Raw genomic sequence first — 18,997 nt, 5'->3', positions numbered from 1 at the left:
TGAGGATATGGCCTTTTCTGTGAAGAGCTGATGCTGTCTTTTTTGTTTATAGGCTTCTTAATCTTGATTGACACAATCAATTCCAATGCTAACACCTTAATTTAGAAAGATGAGAAGGTGGGGAAAATGATGAGAAAAATTATGTCTGTCTAACTTTTCTCCTAGACCTTTCCCCTCACTTCCTCACACTCTTGTATCTCAACTTTCTTTCCCACCTGTTTCTTTCAGCACTAAATTTGCATCTTTCATGTAAGTAACCTTTGGGATTTATAAGGCAGAGATGATCACCCAGTACAGTTGTATATACTAAAATATTTTATTTAGTGACCTAACCTATGAGTCTGTCATTGAAGTAACATATTTTAAAAATATTTTGAAATGTAAGCTGTGACTTAAGAATTGCAATATGGGACTTGTGGGCTCAAAGTACTTCTCTTAGGGTTGGAGTAGATGGCTGAAATACTGCCTGTGTTTCTCAGTTTTCTTAGCACACCAGTGTACCTGTTTACTAACATGATTGTATGGAAAGCATCAAGTTTATTAAGGTCCTTAATATGTTTAGGTGTCCTTAATATGTTTAGGTGTAAGATACCATGATTTTTGAGTATAATTCAGCATTTGGGGGTTGAACTAGATCGTCCATCAAGGTCCCTTCCAACCTTTAAGATTCTGTGTTTCTGTGATTACCCACCAAATGGTAAGTCTGTTAGTCTATGGAGCACATGCCTGACCTCTTGGGTAATTTTAATGACTTATCAGTCTTTTAAATCTCTCGTTTCAGGAAGTTAAGAAGGATGTAGAGCCCAAGGATGATGCCGTGCCAGTCAGGAGGGAGAAATCTGGCAATGTAGCCAGTCTTGTACAGCGGATGAGCACCTATGGACTTCCAGCAGGAGGATTTCAACCTCATCCCCCATCCAAAGGTTTAAAGAAGAGTATGTAATATTTCCAGTTCCTTCAATTGCATAAGCTGCTGATCTGCGTTTTTTAAAATAAACATTAATTACTTAATGTCTGACTTGGTTTTAAGATTCTGTGGAAAACTAGAGACATAGGAGGAGAAACTTGGATTCTAAGCCAAATTCTGCTTGTGAATGCATGAGCAGAAAACTTATATATATATATGTCTTAACAACAGCAACAGGGATGAAATTTCTGGGAGCAGAATTTAGACTCCTTCCAGATTCTACAGAGCTGCTCATAGGAGCTCTGCTTTTATTGTGAGGTACCTGAATGAGAAGTGCAAGCCTGTTAATAACAATAAAATCTTCCTGTGGTAATTTCTTTTAAGCATAAAAGTTTTGCTGTAAATTTCAGAGTGTTGTGACTAGAAAGCTCCATAATTTGTTTCTTTTGTTTGGTAGGCTTGCTTCTAGCGTGAAATAAGGTGATGTGTAATAAAATGTAGTAGACTTCCTTTGATTGTAACTGCATCCCCCAGGATAGTCAGAAGTGCAGACTTGATGCCTCTGTATCTGGAGTTTCTGTGTGTTAATGCAGATATTGAAATCCAGGTGACTAAAACCTTGAGCAGAAGGCTTAGCATTCCCCACATTCAGCAAATTCACTTGCAATTTGTGTTTGGGCACCTTAGTCTTATAAAAGATGTTTCCATAAATTACTTTGGCTTCTTCCCTCTTATAAGGGACTGCAGGCATTTATATATATATTTTTTTTAAATAAAAGAAAGAATTCAGAACTTAGTGTTTGTGATATGTTTATGCTTTGAGCTCTTGCCCTTAAAAGGAGAAGAGTCACTAGTTTTCTTTCAAAGCCCTGAAATAGTACCACCAAATTTGCAAATCTATTGGAACTACCTTCAAGGCAGCTGAGGATGTTGCTATCAAAATCACTTTTTAGTGAATACTGACAACAGCACATACATGCCTGTTTGACATATGTGTTGGGAAGCTTTTCATAGAATCATAGTATCACAGAATGGTAGGGTTGGAAGGGATCTTTAGAGATCATCTAATCCAGCGCCCCTGCAGAAGCAGGTTCACCTAGATCAGGTTGCACAGGAACATGTCCAGGCAGGTCTTGAAGATCTCCAAGAAAGGAGACTCCACAACCCCCCTGGGCAGCCTGTGCCACTGCTCTGTCACCCTCTCAGTGAAATAGTTTTTTCTTCTGTTTAAGTGCAACTTTTTGTGTTCCAGCTTTATCCCATTACCCCTTGTGTTGTTGCTAGCTACTATAGAAAAAAGGGATGCCCCAACCTCCTAACACCCACCCTTTAGATATTTGTAAATGTTAATAAGATCTCCCCTCAGTCTCTTCTTCTCCAGACTAAACGGCCCCAGTTCCCACAGCCTTTCCTCATAAGGAAGATGTTCCAGTCCCCTGATCATCCTGGTGGCCTTGTACTGGACTCTCTCCAGAAGTTCCCTGTCCCTCTTGAGCTGGGGAGCCCAGATCTGGACACAGGACTCCAGATGAGGCCTCACCAGGGCAGAGGAGAGGGGAAGAAGAACCTCCCTTGACCTGCTGGCCACACTCTCTTGATGCATCCCAGAATGCCATTGGCCTTCTTGGTCACAAGGGCACATTGCTGGCTCATGTTTAGCTTATTATCAGTCAGGACTCCCAGGTCTCTCTCTGCAGAGCTGCTCTTCAGCAGTTTGACCCCCAGCCTGTACTGATGCATGGGGTTGTTCCTTCCCAGATGCAGGACTCTGCACTTGTCCTTGTTGAACCTCATGAGGTTCCTCTCTACCCAACTCTGAAGCCGGTTGAGATCCCACTGAATGGCAGCACAGCCTCTGGGGAATCAGCCAGTCCTCCCAGTTTGGTGCCATCAGGGAACTTGCTGAGGGTACACTCTGTCCCCTCATCCAGGTCGTTGGTGAAGATGTTGAACAAGATTGACCCCAGAACCGAACCCTGAGGAACTTCACTGGCCACAGGCCTCCAACTTGACCATGTGCCATTGATCACCACCCTCTGGGCTCTGTCATTCACCCAGCTCTTGATCCACCCCACTGTCCACTCATCCAAGCCACACTGCCTGAGCTTTCTGATGAGGATGTTATGGGAGACAGTGTCAAAAGCCTTGCTGAAGTCAAGGCAGATGACATCCGCTGCTCTCCTCTGATCTAGCCAACCGATTATGCACTCATAGACGGCTATCAGGTTGGTCAAGCAGGATTTCCCCTTGGTGAATCCATGTTGAACTCCCCCTGATAGCCATGAAAATCTATTCCGAAAGATGAATACTGTTCCTAGAGTAATGCAACCAGGTTCTTGAAAGGGTTTTAACATGATCCATATGGTTCCTTCCAACTTGAGATATTCTAGAATTCTGTGAACATGATCTAATACCATTTCAGATGTTAGCTACTTATTCTGGTCTTCCCTAAACCTGAAATGATCCCTTATTCAGCACATCTCTTCCTCATGCTGGTGGCTATGTGGCGAAGGCCAGGGTGGTAGATACAACCTGACTTCAAATTCTGCAGTGCTCTGGCTAATCTCTTCCTCCTAGAAGAAAAATATATTCAAGCACTTTCCTTTAAACACACAACTATTTGCTTGGAGCAACAACAGTCTCTGCATTTCCGTTTTACTTGCTGTTTCCTCTTTCTGGAAGACTGTTTAAACAGTTCTTGCAGATCCTGTTTGCTCTGTGCCTGGGCAATCGCTCACTCCCTTCAAAAGCTTTCTAGTGCTCAGTTGTCTTTCTGTTTCTACTTCCTAACCTGGTAAAATGAGATTTACAATGTTAAAAACCAAGTTAAACTTGGTTAATAGCAAGTTTCCAATGTTCTGTGAGTTAGGTTGCCTCTGCCTGGGAAGCCCTTTGTGTTGTTCTCCTCTGCAGCTCTTTCTGAATTTCAGTATTTAGTATGAGATGGGTAGTAGGCTCTGGGCAGTACTCCTATCAATTAGATGGTTGCTTTTATTCAGGAAAACAAAAGTATAGAAGGTGTGCTAAATTCTTGCAAATAAGGGCTAAATTTGGTTTAGCCTGTACAAAACATGAAGTTAGACAAGTTGTTTTGGGAATGGACAGAATTGCCCAGGGACTGCCAGCCCCAGAGTCCTACAGCACTACGGGAAGCTGGAGTGTTGTTATCTGAGCAGATTGGTTAACTTCCTAGGTAAATGTAGGGATTTTCAAAACTGAAAGGTAGTACCTCCTAAACTGGGTATCACTGAAAACAGACCTCAGGTGAGAGAGAGTTCTGGGTGTGAAACGCATCTATAGGTTTTTTTCCCTGACTCTTTCTCATTTAGATAGAGTTACAGTATGCACAGGAATGCTGAGATCAGATTTATACCAAATGGCCATGCCTTTTAACTTGCTTTTTTTGGTATCAGTTAATCTCATACAAAGCAGGAGTCCTGAGAGCGCTGTAGGAGGTAGTAAAGGCCAGTGAACTGTTTCTTGCAATTACTGCTAACCTAACAATCCCTCTGGGCTGATGTATGAGTTTCAGTGGAGCTGAAAGAAGGGTGTATTATGTGGGCAATTACGTGTTATTAGAAATAACTCACAGAGCTTCATATTTTTAGTTTCTCTCAGAAATTTGTAGATGCTGGTTATTACTCAGATGCCTGGCATGTTCTGTTCTGAGGACACTGGGTGTGGCAGTCTTCAAAACTGACTTTGAACTTTAAACACTGCTACAGTGAGACAAGAATCAATCTTGGAGGCAGTACCTGTGTTCTGCAGTGTTTTTAGCCAACTATAATTGTGGAAACTTGAGTATGGAAGGGGTGCAAAGTGTAAGCGAGTATGGAAATTATGCGGCTCCTACAAATTTAAGATTTACCACTTCAAGCTTTTGATTCATGTTTTCACTTAAGCTGTGGCATATTGTTTTTGAGAAGAATAGAGAGTATGTGTATATCGTAGCTCAGGATGATAATTGGCTTCAAAATCATGCCAGCTGCTATGTAAGATCTGAAGGCATGGCCTGTTGTTGGAAGGAGAAACACCTAAAATCTCCAAGTTCAGCAGTAGCATCACTCTAGCATATGTGCAGAGTAATTGGACAATCATGGGTTCACATAATTCTGACTGGCTGAGTTCTTGAAGGTCACTTCAGTGCTCTCACTTCTCAGGATGTTGTCTTTTTGATGGTTGCAAACCTTTTAATGTTATATGGCACCATCTAAAGACTATGCTTTATTTTAATTTTGCCATTGTCAAACGCTGATAATTGCAGCTTGGGTTGAATTCATTGACTCCATGCTTGCACTGAGGGAAGGGATTTTTTTTTTGCATTTGGAGATAAAAATGAGATTAGATTTTGAAATATGAGCCAAGCAAGTATTAGCATTACCTTAGATCTGCAGTTAGCAAGGTCTTTGTTAGAGGACAGGAAGGCTGTGGACTCTTCAGTGTTGTGGAAAACAAAACAAAACATATTGCTTCCTTCAGGACTGCTTAAATACTGGAGACTCAGACTAGATCATTTTCTCCTAAGGAGTTACTCACATCACATTGCAACTGACAGCAGTTGTTGGTCCTGCAGATTTTTGTCAGGAAGTAGTTTGAAAAACCATTGCAGTGGGGATTTATCTGACATGCTTGTCATGCATGTTATGGCATGTTGGTAATTACCGCTCTAGTATGTGTGTGTTTATCGGCAGCCTGTGAACTCGTTGGTTTTCAAGCTTCCAAGATATGTGACAAATGCAAACTGGAAAACCACCAGCAAAAGCTGTGTAGCTTTTTAGGGTGGTTTATGGGTCTTCTGGTCAGATTTGATCCTCAGGAGCTGAGTGTATGGCAAAACTACTTTTCCTTAGCAAGCTGTCTTACTTTTGCCATTTCCCTTGAATCAGGGTCCAAGAAGCGGCAGTGCAAAGTGCTCTTCGAATATGTCCCGCAGAATGAGGATGAGCTGGAACTCAAGCTGGGGGATGTGATCGACATCAATGAAGAGGTAAGCTGTTTGTTACAGAGCAGATAGTCTTTTGATGTGACCAAAAGTGAAGCTGATTTTTTGTTGTTGTTGATTACATGAATTACAAGGATGTTGGAAAAATAGCATGAGAAGTATGGTTTGCTTTGAAGCTGAAGCTAAAGCGAGGAGTTCAGGAGTTCTTACTCTCAGGATCTAATCCTAAGCCGATTAATGCTAAATGTTTAGGGAAAGTATTTGATCATTGCAGTAATAAATTGTGATCTGTTATACAGATTCCTTTTTCAGAAGACTTTTATAGTTCTTGAGCTCTGTGTGATCTTTGGTTTTAGGATGCTTATGCTCACTAAAACTGTTTTACCTTTAAGTTGACATACTCTGACTTGGTTTAGGTGAAAAATGTTATTTGACCTGATTTTCCGGTTTCAAGCTTACTTGCAAACTCATTGAAGTTTTGGACTAATTGTAACAGTATTCACTACAGAAGCCTGTACCTGTGGTACAATATACTTGAACCCACTTATACTAAAACATGAAGCCTACAAAGACACTCAATGTGCTAATATTTCTAATGTTTTCCTTTTCCACTAGGTAAGAAATACAGTTAAAGACACATCCTGATGTTCAAACTCTGATAGCAATGCTCCTATGTGTTTAAGTGGGTGTTTGGGGTGAGGGTTTCTTAACTTTTCCTACCAATGTGCTTCCTTGGTATCTGTTCCATTCAATAGCACTTTGTGTTATGGGAGGCTTGAATATGTGGGAAATGTCTCTTACAGGAGAGAAATCTGCCAAGGAACCTGCAGAAAAGATGAGAGCAATTATGGAAAGAACCTTTTCAAAACTAGATGGAACACTTCTGCGCAGCATGCTTTAACTTTCACTGGTGCTGGCTCTTCTTACTACTTCCCTGAGATTCTTAAGGAGCACAGAGCTGTTTACATGCTGTTTTTATGATGGTATAGAATAGACCTACGCAGGTGTAGACTGTCTGCTTCACAAACTTGCAGCAGGTGGACCAGAAATGCGAACAATGGTAGAAAATACCATCTGTTGGTTGTGCAGAATGCTGGGATAAATTGTCTTAAGTAACATTTTCTTCCATTTATATAAAAAAGGTTCTGTTTACATACAGGCAGTTAACTCTTTAACTGTTACATCAAGGAAATATCATTTAGTCACTTTAATGAGGAAAATAAGGCAAAGTCAGCTCCACAAGGGGATAAGTTCTACCGGTTACCAGAGAATAACTCAGTATTTAGATTTAGCCCTTGCAATTGTTTTCACAAATTGGGTAGTTACACTAGTGATCATGAAATTAAAGGTGGAGGCAGATGAGTTGAGAATTTAAATGGCTAATATTGAAGAGAACAGGTTACAATGATCAGAACTATTTTTTCGGGAGAAAGGCCCTTGTGCTACGTGCTGACAGAATCTGTGACGGTTTTTGCTCACGAATGTGGGCAAAATACATTCTCAAAGTGCACGTGATAACTGTATCATTGCTGGTAAAGCTTTTGTTGCTCCTTTATATCTTCCCCTGACGCCCATCAGATGCAGCACTAAATAGCAGATTTATTTTTGTAGTATTTGCATACTGGTTTATCAAGCATAATCAAAATTCATGTGACTTCATTAGTGTATTTTTTATTAAAAAATATTTAAAAATCAGATTGGTGAAACCACTTGTTTCAGACTTGCCCCTTGGTTTAGAAGTCTGAGTTTTCATCATCTCAAATAAGTAAGTTGATGGAATTCACACTCAAAAGAAGTTCTGATGTGTAACTGAGCTGTAACTCCCTCTTGTGGAAATTACATTGTGTAGTAATATTTTGAAATGGAAGGTAAGAGTTGTGAAATTATCTGTGTTGCTAGTGCCCAGAGGTGCACAGATGGTCTCCACCAAAGTGTATAAAACTTCTTTAAAGTGTTTTTTCTTTTTATGTTGATTAAAGCTATCTTTTGAGGTAATATAGTTTGCCTGTAGTCAGGTTTTTTTAAAGACAGTGTGATGAGGAGACTGAAGCAAGTGCACTTAATGAATTTTGGTTTATTCCTGACTTGTCTCTGAACTGGCAGTGCTTTGCCTTGCAAGCCTGTAAAGTGCTTTGCTGACTATTTCTTGGTAGAAGAATAAATGGATGATCAAGTTGCTTTCTTATATCATAAGCATTTGAAGTCCCTTTCTCATGGTTCTTGTGTCTGGTGTGGGTGAATCAAGGCATTTGAAATTAGTTTCTGTAATATGATTGTGTAAAGCAAAAGGTACCAGAGCCTGGTCAGCACTTGTCAGTAATCTGTCTTGTGCAGTAGGAATAGAAAATCAAGCAGGATCGCAACCCTGGACTTTAGTAGGGCCAATTTTGGCCTTTTCAAGCAATTGCTAGGACAGAGTATTAGAGGATAAAAGAGCCCAAGACAGTTGGTCTCTGTTCAGAGGTCACTTTTTCCATGCACAGGACCAGAGCATCTCAGCAGGTAAGAAATCAAGCAAGGGAACCAGGAGACCCTCATGGTTAAACAGGGAACTGTTGGGTAAACTCAAGTGGAAGAAGAGAGTCTATAGATGGCCACTTGGGATGAATATAAGACTTGTCAGAGGATGTAGGGAGGCAACTAGGAAAGCTAAAGCCTTGTTGGAGTTGTACCTTGCAAGGGGAGTCAAGGACAACAAAAAAGGCATCTTCAAATACATGGCAGATAAAACTAATGCTAGGGGCAGTATAGGCCCGCTATTGAATGAGGCGGGTGCCCTGATGACAGAGGATACAGAAAAGGCAGAGTTATTGAATGCCTTCTTTGCCTCTATCTGTACTGCTGGAGACTGTTCTCAGGAGGAAGTCAGGTTAAAGGAGGAGTTTTGTTTGGTTGATGAGGACTGGGTTAAGGATCAGTTGAGCAATCTGGATGTACATAAATCCATAGACCCTGATGGGATTCACTCGCGGGTGTTAGACCACTCTCCATCATCTTCAGTAAGTTGTGGAGAACAGATGAAGTGCCTGACGACTGGAGGAGAGCAAACATCACTCCAGTCTTCAAAAAGGGCAAAGAGGAGCCAGGTAACTACAGACTGGTCAGCCTCACCTCCAAAGGTGGTGAACAACTTATCTTGGGTGCTGTCTCCAGGCATTTAAACGACAAGAAGATCATTAGAAGCAGTCACCATGACTTTACTGAGGGGAAGTCACATTTGACCAACTTGATAGCCTTTTACAAAGATGTAACCAGGTAGATAGATGATGGTAGTGCAGTGGACGTGATGTATCTTGATCTCGGTAAAGCATTTGACACTCACAGCATCCTCACAGCAAAACTAAGAAAGTGTGGTCTGGATGATCAGGTAGTGAGGTGGATTGTTAATTGGTTGAAGGGAAGATGGCAGAGTTGTGATCAATGGGACAGGGTCTAGTTGGAGTCCTGCATCTAGTGAAGTCTCTCAGGGGTCGGTGCTGGGACCAGTACTGTTCAATGTATTCATTAATGATCTTGATGAGGGAACAGAGGCACTGTCAGCAAGTTTACTGATGGTACTAAACTAGGGGGAGTGGCTCACACCCCAGAAGGCTGTGCTGCCATTCAGTGAGACCTGGACAGGCTGGAGAGTTGGGCAGAGAGACATCTAATGAAATTCAACAAGGGCAAGTATAGAGTCTTGCATCTGGGAAAGAATAAGCCCGTGTACCAGTACAGGTTGGGGAACGAACTGTTAAGAGAGTAGTGCAGGGGAAAGGGACCTGGGTATCCTGGTGGACAGGAGGATGAGCATGAGCCAGCAATGTGCCCTCGTGGCCAAGAAGGCCAATGGCATCCTGGGATGTATTAGAAAGGATGTGGGCAGTAGATTGAGAGAGGAAAGAAGTGGAACATCTCCCTTATGATGAAAGACTGAGGGAGCTGGGGCTCTTTAGCTTGGAGGAGAGGACACTGAGGGGTGACCTCATGAATGTTTACAGACATGTAAAAGGTGGGTGTCAGGAGGATGGAGCCAGGCTGTTCTCAGTCATGTGAAATGATAGGACAAGGGGCAATGGGTATAAGCTGGTTCCAAAGAAATACAGGGAAGAATTTTTTTACTATATGGGTGACAGAGCACTGGCACAGGCTGCCCAGATGGGTTGGGGAGTCTCCTTCTCTGGCGACATTCAAAATCCACCTGGATGAGTTCCTGTGTGACCTACTCTAGGTGACCTTGTTCTGGCAGGGGGGTTGTACTAGATGATATTTTGAGGTCCCTTCCAGCCCTTGAGATTCTGTGGTTCTATGGTTCTATGCTTAAAATTTCTTTCAGAGGACCAGACTTTGAATTTGAACCATCCACAGCAAAGCTATATTTGAGCACCAGGATGTCTTTAAAAATAACAGTGCTGTTTTCATTGCCTGCCTGTCTCTCTCACTTCCAGGTTTTGCATGTGTTCTGCTTGCCTGGAGGTATGCTCAAGTTTAAAAAGTGTGTCTGTGTGTCAGGCTGAGTGACCTACAAAACAAAGCTAAAAAAAGATAATGTAAACAACCACTGTTTTGGTTTTTTGCTTGTTGCTTTCTTATCTAAAACCTGCTTTTAAACCCTAAAACAGAGCAATCAAAATGAAATATTTTGAAAAATTATCTTATTTATACTTTAAAAATAGTGCTCATTAGGGAAATACATTTGATTTATTTAAGACAGTTTGAAAATTGTTCATAAATTTGAAGAGCATGATTGTTACTCAGTGTTGTGGCATAGTTTTATGCCATCACCTGTGCACACTCAGCTTTTATTTGTTCTGGATTGGACCATCAGGTATCTCTGATAAACGTTGCATTAAATTTTGGACTATTGCAACATAAACAGCACATCAGGAATCCAAGCACATATCTGAGTATTAAGAGTCATTATGTTTCCTAATTTGTGAATGGATTTATTTGCAGGGCAAAAATGAGTTGTTTTTTGAATAGCAAAACCAACAAAACTTGGCATCCAACAGAATTCTATCCTTAGGACTGCTGTGTGCTACCACAAAATCCTTGTGTGTTGCTGCTGCCTTTTGTCAGCCAGCCAGCTCTGCTGGGAAACTAGCTGTACCTTCTGACACATCTAGAGCTAGGCATATGCTGTTCAGCCAGTTACCTCCTGCTAGAAGGAGTGGACAGCTTGCTTGTCCATTACTTTGTCATGATCCTTAAGGAGTTTTCTCTGTTCTACCCAATATTATTTGCAGAAAATACAACTCTGAAACTTGTATCTTTTGATCCAAATTGTTTGAAGCAATTCAGTAGATATAAGGCGAATGGGAGTAGGACTGGTGGAAACTGGACAACATGGAGGAGAAAAGGCAGATGGATGGCAAGAATATATAAAAACTTCCCTAGAAAGCTGGGCTATAAGTTCATCTTTATTTCATGAGCAGTTTAATGTTTTCTTTTTCTGTTAGATGAGTAATTCCTGTTATTCTGTTTTTCTTAAGATAAGTTATGAATGTTGTGCTGCTCTTCTGAATTGTCTTGGAGCTGGTACCATGTTTCAGGATCATTCCTGTAGTGATAGAAATGACAGTAAAATATTTTCTTGCTCTTCTTTTTGCCTACTCTTTCGACATCTTTGGTAGATTTCTTTAAAGACAAGTCACGGTCATTTGAAAGCTGAAGCAGCTTTGTAGACTTCTATAAATGCAGTATCGATGGAATTGATAAGAATTTCTTTTTGCTTTGTTGGTGATGTGCAAAATATTTCTGTACAGGTAGAAGAAGGCTGGTGGAGTGGAACACTAAATGGCAAGGCAGGGTTGTTTCCTTCAAACTTTGTGAAAGAATTGGAATTGATGGATGATGGAGAAACACAGGACACTCTGGATGACACAGGTGATATTTTGTTTGTTGTAAACCCATAGCACTTCTTTTTAGATTTTGGGTATAACTTGAAGAATTACAGTTGTAGTACAACAAAAGTTGCAAAGAATTCAAACTTCCTAAGAAGGGTAAGTATTGTATTTCATTCTAGAAAATACTGATGCTGAGCTTGAAGATGCCCGTCTTGCTCCCAATACACTTCTAATAAGATTACAGTCAGGGTCTTGGTCTTGTAAATGTAGATTCTACTTTTTATCCCTAGAAGTTTTATCATATTCAGACTTGAGCTTTTTTTTTAGTGTTGGATGTAATTTTTTTTTCTTCTGTTTATTAGCTTTTTTCAGGCTTAATCTGACAGATGTAAGTACTCTGACATGGAAAACTTAACATTTTAACCATATCAGTTGAGAATTAAAACTTGAATTGAATTAAAACAATATAGAGCTTAAAATGGATCCTGGGAAGTGCTTCTTTGTTATATTCTAAAAATACTTTATATTTAGGTTAAGAGGGTATTTACATTTAGTCATTCCTTTGTGGCTGACTATAGCTTGGGCAGAAGCAGATGATCTGTGGCTGAACAGTAGTTGAGTGCTGAGTGGTGCCAGGCAGGTGCATGATTTACAGGCATTTACTTTGTTCCCTGAAACTGTGCATTTTGACTGTAAAGACCTGTTTGAAGGCTGGTTACTTGTGATATGAACCTGCTGGAATGGGAGTGTTCTTTGGGAACAACATTGTAATGCAAATTAATGGATGCTTAAAAGACAACTATGTTACGTTCAAGGGTAAAAGTGGGGCTTTTTGGTTTGTGGGGTTTTTTTAAGTGCAGTGATGCACACCCTCATTTACGAGATACTTGGCATGGATTGTTTCTAATAAAGGTTTACTCAGAGACAGGAAAGAAAAATCTGTGTTGCATTTTTTTTTTTGCGAATTGTGAAAATAATTGCAGTAGAGTAAAACAACATTTGTCTGACTTGAACAGTCCCCAGTATCTCAGTGGCTGTCTTTTTGGAGGTCAATTTCCCTGAGTTTAGTCAAATTTTAGTCAATTTATGAATGAGTATGTGTTGGTGTTAATTCCAGAATACTGAGATCAGTGGGACTGAAAATTAATTTGAAGTAATTGTATTTTCTGCCAGTAACTAACAAGTTGTTACTTTCACCTCCTCACACCCCCAGGGGTTATATTTAATGCTTAGTACAGTTACAGTCAGGATCTCAAGTATCAGCTGGTTCTCTCCTCACTCCTGGGAAACAGTAAATGTTCCATTCACCGAGCTGTGGTCTTTCAAGTGTGCAACCTGGACTTTTCTCATCAGTGAAATGTCTAGCTATCTTTTTTGATATGAGAGGAGTCTATTTAGTGAAGAATAACTCATTTGAGAAGGGGTGAGAAACTGAAGTCAGGAGCTATGTAACTTTGTGGTAGTATCAAAACCACTTAAATTCATAGTATAGGGAAAAGACAGAAAGAAAAAGAAAAAGATAAAGGGAGGGAAAAAAGTATTAAGATCTCCTAATACATAAATTAAGTTCTCTGAACTAGGATTGGATAAATGTTGTCCCTTAACATTGAAAGATTTAAAAAATCTTAAATACTTGTCATATGTACCAGTGATTAATCTCAAACAACTATATCTGATTTGAATGCTTAATTCCTTTAAAATAGATTTTAAGTGTTACCAGATTAAGAAGCTATTTAATTAAATTTGCAAGAAACTCTTTTCAGATATCTTTGGTAGTGTATTTTGAGCAATACGGAAATATCACTTTGTCTTGAGAGACACCACTTTATTCCTTTTTTCTTGTGCTTGTGGAAATATGGTAAGACTCATTATGAGTCTTTATTGATTATAACTTTTAGCATCTATAGCCATGTAAATAACAAGCTTTTAAATGTTGGACTAAAAACACCTCTTCAGAGAGGCATAAGCAGTGTTTCCTAAAATTAATGGAAAATACTGACGTTAGCAAACTGTGGAGCCTGAGTGATAATTGAAATAACAATAAATATTAATGATCTAATTATTTAGTTGCCAGAGTATTCTGTGCAATGCTGATGCCATTTTAAAATGGTCTTATGTGAAATATGAAACTAGAAGAAATGTGAGGGTTCCAGCTACAGTAATATTCCTGTGAAAGCTGTTGAGCAAGACCAGTGCATACACCTGTGTTATTTCCACTTATTTTTTCTTAGAAGAGCAAATAAATTATTTTAGCTATTAAACTAACCTTTTTCTTTCCTTTTTTTTTTTTTCACTTTCAGAATCTGTTTTCAGTGGTCCTACCTCACCTGTGGCCTCTCCAGGAAATGGGAGTGAACCTGGATCTGGACCAGCACAGCCAAAGAAAATTCGAGGTATTGGGTTTGGAGATATCTTCAAAGAAGGTTCAGTGAAACTTAAGACAAGATTATCCAGTAATGAATCAGAAGATAAAAAGCAAGCTAAGGTTTGTAGCAGTTCATATTGGGGATTTTTTGGGTTTACTGTAAAAATAATTTAGAAGATATGGAATCTGAAGCTGTAGTATCTTACAGATGCTGAGTACACTGGGCATTTAAAAATTTGTCAGTATTTTTCTATAATCATCTCACAGGACCTTTGCCTATAAAATGAAACAAATCCCCTCAAACTTCTTTCATAGTGAGTTATATTTAACATTGATTCCAAAAGGTCCTACAGTGAATGCTGCCAAGTTTTTGGCTTTGGTCATCTCAGGCTAATGATCTACTTAAATTGCTGATTGTTTAAGCCTGGAAAATAATGTCCTACAGTTTTAGATCCTCTTTCATTTTATTTTCCCCTCCTTTTTATGAGTGAATAGGAAGAGGAGGACTTTTATTCTCCATATTGAATTTGTAGCTTAGGAGAGGGCAGATAACGTGATGATAGTAGAATTGGTTTAGTTGGAATTTTCATCTGAACCCAAGAGTGCTCTTAGCCCTTGTAAGCAGAACAGAGATTCGTAGTCCTTTATCTTGGACTTACGCATGGTTGATACCAAGAGCTTATATACATAGGTTTTCAGCTTTTGGTAAATCAAAGGCTGCAGAGATAATCCAGTGTTTCAGGTTTTACTCAAGTGATCAAGAAAGCTTTTAAAACCATTTTCCAATTTCAGTTTTTTGTCTGAGTTACGGTCATTAATGCCATATTGCTGAATGATTTGGTTTCCACTGCTGCCATGGAAATAACTGTTACAGCATAGGGCAAAAGGTGATATGTGTCCTTGGGAAGAGGGTAGGGACACATTTCTGTGAATTTGTTTTTCCATTGTAGCAGTGCTAAAAGTGATGCTAATCCACCTTTAGATGTGGTGTGTCCTCCTTTTTTTTCTGGTCCAGTCAAAACATCAGTAATTCAGAATATGAGAGTTGCAAGCCTGCTGCCTTCTGTTTAAGGCTTGGGAAATGTTGCCTCCTAAAAAAGATAGTGTTTGCCTTCGAGAAGAGAATGCTCAGGGGAGAAATTATTGTGTCCTTTCAGTATATAGATGACGCTTTTTAATGAGATCTGTAGCGACGGGACAAGAGGTAATGGCTTTAAACGGAAAGAGAGTAGATTTTGATTGGACATAAGGAAGAAATTCTCCATGGTTAGGATGGTGAGAGGTTTCCCAGAGACTGTGGTTGCCTCATCATTAGAAGTGTTCAAGGCCAGATTGGACTGGGCTCTGAACATGATCCTGGTAAAAGATGTCCCTACCCCTGGCAGTGGGATTGGACTGGATTGAAGGTCACTTCTAACCCAAACTCTTCTGTGATTCTATGAAGGCATATTGATTTTCCTCCATTCTCTCCAGGCTTTGTCCCTTGAAGGTAGGAGTCTCTGGGATTGCTACATCTTTGTGTGAATGCTGTTAGATGAAGGTTTTAGGACTGAGCTTTCAATTTGCTTTCTTATCATTAAACTGATCATTCAAAAGCATGGTTCCCTATTTTCTGCCTTGTAGTTTGGGTGTATAAAGAGCCTATTTAAAATATAGTCAATTAACATGAAGTCTGTTCAGATATTTTTGGACTATTATTTGACTGTGTATAAACACTGAAATATGTTGATTCTCTGTTTTGTTGGTTGGCTTGTCTGGAAAACTGTTGTAAGCTGTTTCTCAGCAAGAGGGGAAATTAAGTGAGAAAGGAGTTTTGCATAGCTTAAAGACAATGAAATAAACAATTTAGTTTAGCACTTAATATTACGCTTCTACTTGTTTCCAAAGTCAACTCAATAGTGAATAGACTTACAGAACAACATGGAGAGCGCTTGGGAAGTAATTCTCATGAAGGTCTTGTGAAAATGGATGACATCTCTGGATTTATACCCAACTTGCTTTGGAGTTAGATGGAGGAATACTGTAAGGGTATTCTCAGCCTTTAGGCAAGTAAGGAAAAAAACTGTCATCAGGAATTTCTAGAGCAGAGAGGGTCTTTTTTTCTCTTGGGGAATTCGGAGACAGGAAGGCTGAGCATTGATGTATCTAAGTGCTCAAGAGTATATATGTTCCTGCAGGAGGTGGTTTCAGCTGGTCCCAGCATCCTGCTTGGGCTCAGGCTATTTATACCCTGCCTGCCTAAACATCCTCTCATACTTCTAATTGCATCTCATTGTGGAAGAGGAGAATGTAGAGAACTATTTCCATGTTGGACTTGTTTAATTTCATAGGTGGGTTATTTTAGTGCTTCCTTCATATAGCATTATGGGGCGAGTTAAATTGCATATGTACTCCAGAGCATCCCAAGTGCCTGTGACTTCCTCAGTGGTGTTTCAGAGGGTACTCGGCACCATCCTACAGGCATCATCTGGTTTTGAAGAGAGTAAATCTAGTTTCTTTGACAGTAAAAAGTCTGTAGATGAAATGTACAGAGTTACTAAAGGCAAGGGGATTTTTCACATCAATAACACTATTAGGACTGCTCAGGTAAGTACTGACTGTAAGATCGTAATCTGTGTAGCTCAGAGGGCTGTGAAGAAGTGGGTGCAGCTGAAGCTTTCTGAGTCTTCCTGGCAAATCAGTAAGTCTCCTGCAAGGAGGAAACAAAGAAATAAAAAAATTGGAACAATTATTTTGGTTGCAGTGGCTGTAATGAAGTAACTCTAGCAAGTTAATTACTTAATGGGAAAGCTCATCGAATCTCTTGGAGATGGTCATTTACATCATCTCAACTAATGAGAACCTGAGTATGTTTTGTAGCCTAATAAAAAATACAATTTGTGAAAAGTAATTGTTAACAAAATTATCTTTCATTCCTATAGCCATTACCTACCCATTCCCCTGGAACAAAGCTAATTCATTTTCCCACTTCAACAAAACCTGAAAACTCAGAAGTAATAAAATCAGAGGCTGAAAGTAAACCAAAAGGTAAGGCTGATGGAAATTTGCTTCGGTTACTTAATAGTCTTCTCTAGAGAAGTATTTGAATTTAATTTTTTTTTTTCTTAAAGTCTTAAACTTTTGTGCATACTATGTTTTTGTGTAATGTTCTATACCTTTGAGGAGTTGGACAAATGTGAAAGAGTCTGTAGGTGTTTATGCTTTCACTTCTCTGGAAAATGAATGAAAAACTCTTTTAGATTGTCTTCCAGAATAAAAGGCTGGAGTACGAAGTTTTGTTGCAACATTTGCACTTATATGGACGTAGTTCCTACTTTTAATTTTAAAGTGGAATGCTGGAAATCCATTGCACTAGCACAATTTCTGTCCCTAGATTATGGAAGGTACTTTCTAGGCTTGGGATTTACTGTGGAGTTGCTAGCATGCTGTTGTAACTATAAGCAAAGTTTCTTGCATCAGAAAGTCAGTGCTTATGGATTTTTCTAAACAATATTTTGTAGATAATCTGATTCCACTGTGGTTGTATTTATAATGATTATCTTTAATTTTTCTTTTTTATTATCTCTAAGAATTTGTGACTTTACCAAATTGCATAGTTTTATTTGGAGACATATTTTTAAGCCAATGCGAAACATCTTGTGGGAGTGCCAATGCCATATAAGAAATTAACTTCAAGTAATGCAATGTGCAGACAGCTCATTTTGCCTGGTTCCAGAGCAGATGTCTTTTCTATATTGTAATTTCAAATATTTTTGTTTTGTATGGAAATACCTTATTTTTGTGTGAGTTGTTTTATATGGAATGCATAACTTGCAGAAATAAGAAACAATGGCAACAATTGGGTTTGCCTGTGTTCAGGAGTTGTGTAATGTAACACAACAAGGCACTTGAAATGGCAGGTTTGTCAGTCTGAACCCTATTTTGTATCTATGGCAATGTGTAGGGTATTCCTGCCATTTTAGCCATACTTTGACTTTACTGAACTGGATAGCTTTAAACAGCACTACTATGTTTACAAACAGCTGTTTACTGTTAAGAAATGTTTGTTGGAATGGCTTGAGAGTAGTTAATACTGAAGTTTCACCCTTGCAAAGCGTATATCAAAAGTTTTGTGTATGATGCATTCAGTGGAAATCAGTGCTTACTTGGAAATCTATACTGAGCTTCAAACTGGGATTTTCTTGGAATCTTGCTTTTAAACATTCCCATGATATTGTTGAAAGAACCAGCAAGACAGTGTGCAACCCTGGGCATTGTGAAATTTGACTTGTCTAAAACTTTGTGTAAGATCAACCCAAGTCTGCCCAAAAAATCTGAACATTCAGTACTGAATAATCTAGTGTTTAGCTCTTTTCATAATTTGAGGTGCATCTCACGCTAAAAGCATAGGAATTGGACTAATGCAGTAGCCATGCTGAGTCTCTGCACCCCAGAGAAGCAAATACATCAGACAGGAACTTAAATATGATAGTAATAGATGCTGTAGGAGAACATCAGGTAATATTTATAGATACCACTTAAGAACGTCTTACACTTTGGAAGAAAGCTTGGTTTTCTTCCGTAGTGTTTTTCTTTTAATATAGACCATGTTGTAGTTTGTATATCATCCTCAGTTTTGAGAGAGCAAGTTTAAAATAAACTGTGTTTAATATGTTAGCAAATAAACAGAGATCTCTGAAGTGTTTGGACTAGTGTGGCTTATTTTTTGATGTGCCTTTGCTATTTTTGGGAAGCTTGTTTTGGCCTCTTATGCAAGTATGTAAAAATAGGTTGTTTAAAAAAATAAAATAATCACAATTTGACCCCTCTTTCCCCCCATAACTTTAGAATAAAACAGCTGTGATTCCTGCTACTGTATTTTAGTCCAGAGTCTTTGAAAAGATTAAATTTTAAAACTACCTTTAATTACAAATATTTACTGGTGTTCAGATTTACTGTTTTGTAAATACCATCTTGTA

The 18,997-nt window shown here is 39.1% G+C and overlaps 1 protein-coding gene across 1 annotated transcript in view; it reads left to right on the top strand.

Moving 5' to 3' along the window:
- Nucleotides 1–18,997, top strand: part of CD2AP (CD2 associated protein) — a 90,568-nt gene that overhangs the window by 43,238 nt on the left and 28,333 nt on the right. The window contains exons 3-7 of the mRNA XM_061990599.1: nt 782–935; nt 5,794–5,894; nt 11,594–11,714; nt 13,975–14,159; nt 16,961–17,066. Coding sequence (XP_061846583.1) covers nt 782–935; nt 5,794–5,894; nt 11,594–11,714; nt 13,975–14,159; nt 16,961–17,066 — 667 coding nt within the window. The remainder of the gene's footprint in view (nt 1–781; nt 936–5,793; nt 5,895–11,593; nt 11,715–13,974; nt 14,160–16,960; nt 17,067–18,997) is intronic.

Source organism: Colius striatus, chromosome 2 (assembly GCF_028858725.1).
Source record: "Colius striatus isolate bColStr4 chromosome 2, bColStr4.1.hap1, whole genome shotgun sequence".
NCBI lineage: Eukaryota > Metazoa > Chordata > Aves > Coliiformes > Coliidae > Colius > Colius striatus.
The sequence above is the reverse complement of the archived record's forward strand: the minus strand, read 5'-3'. Positions and strand labels throughout refer to the sequence as shown.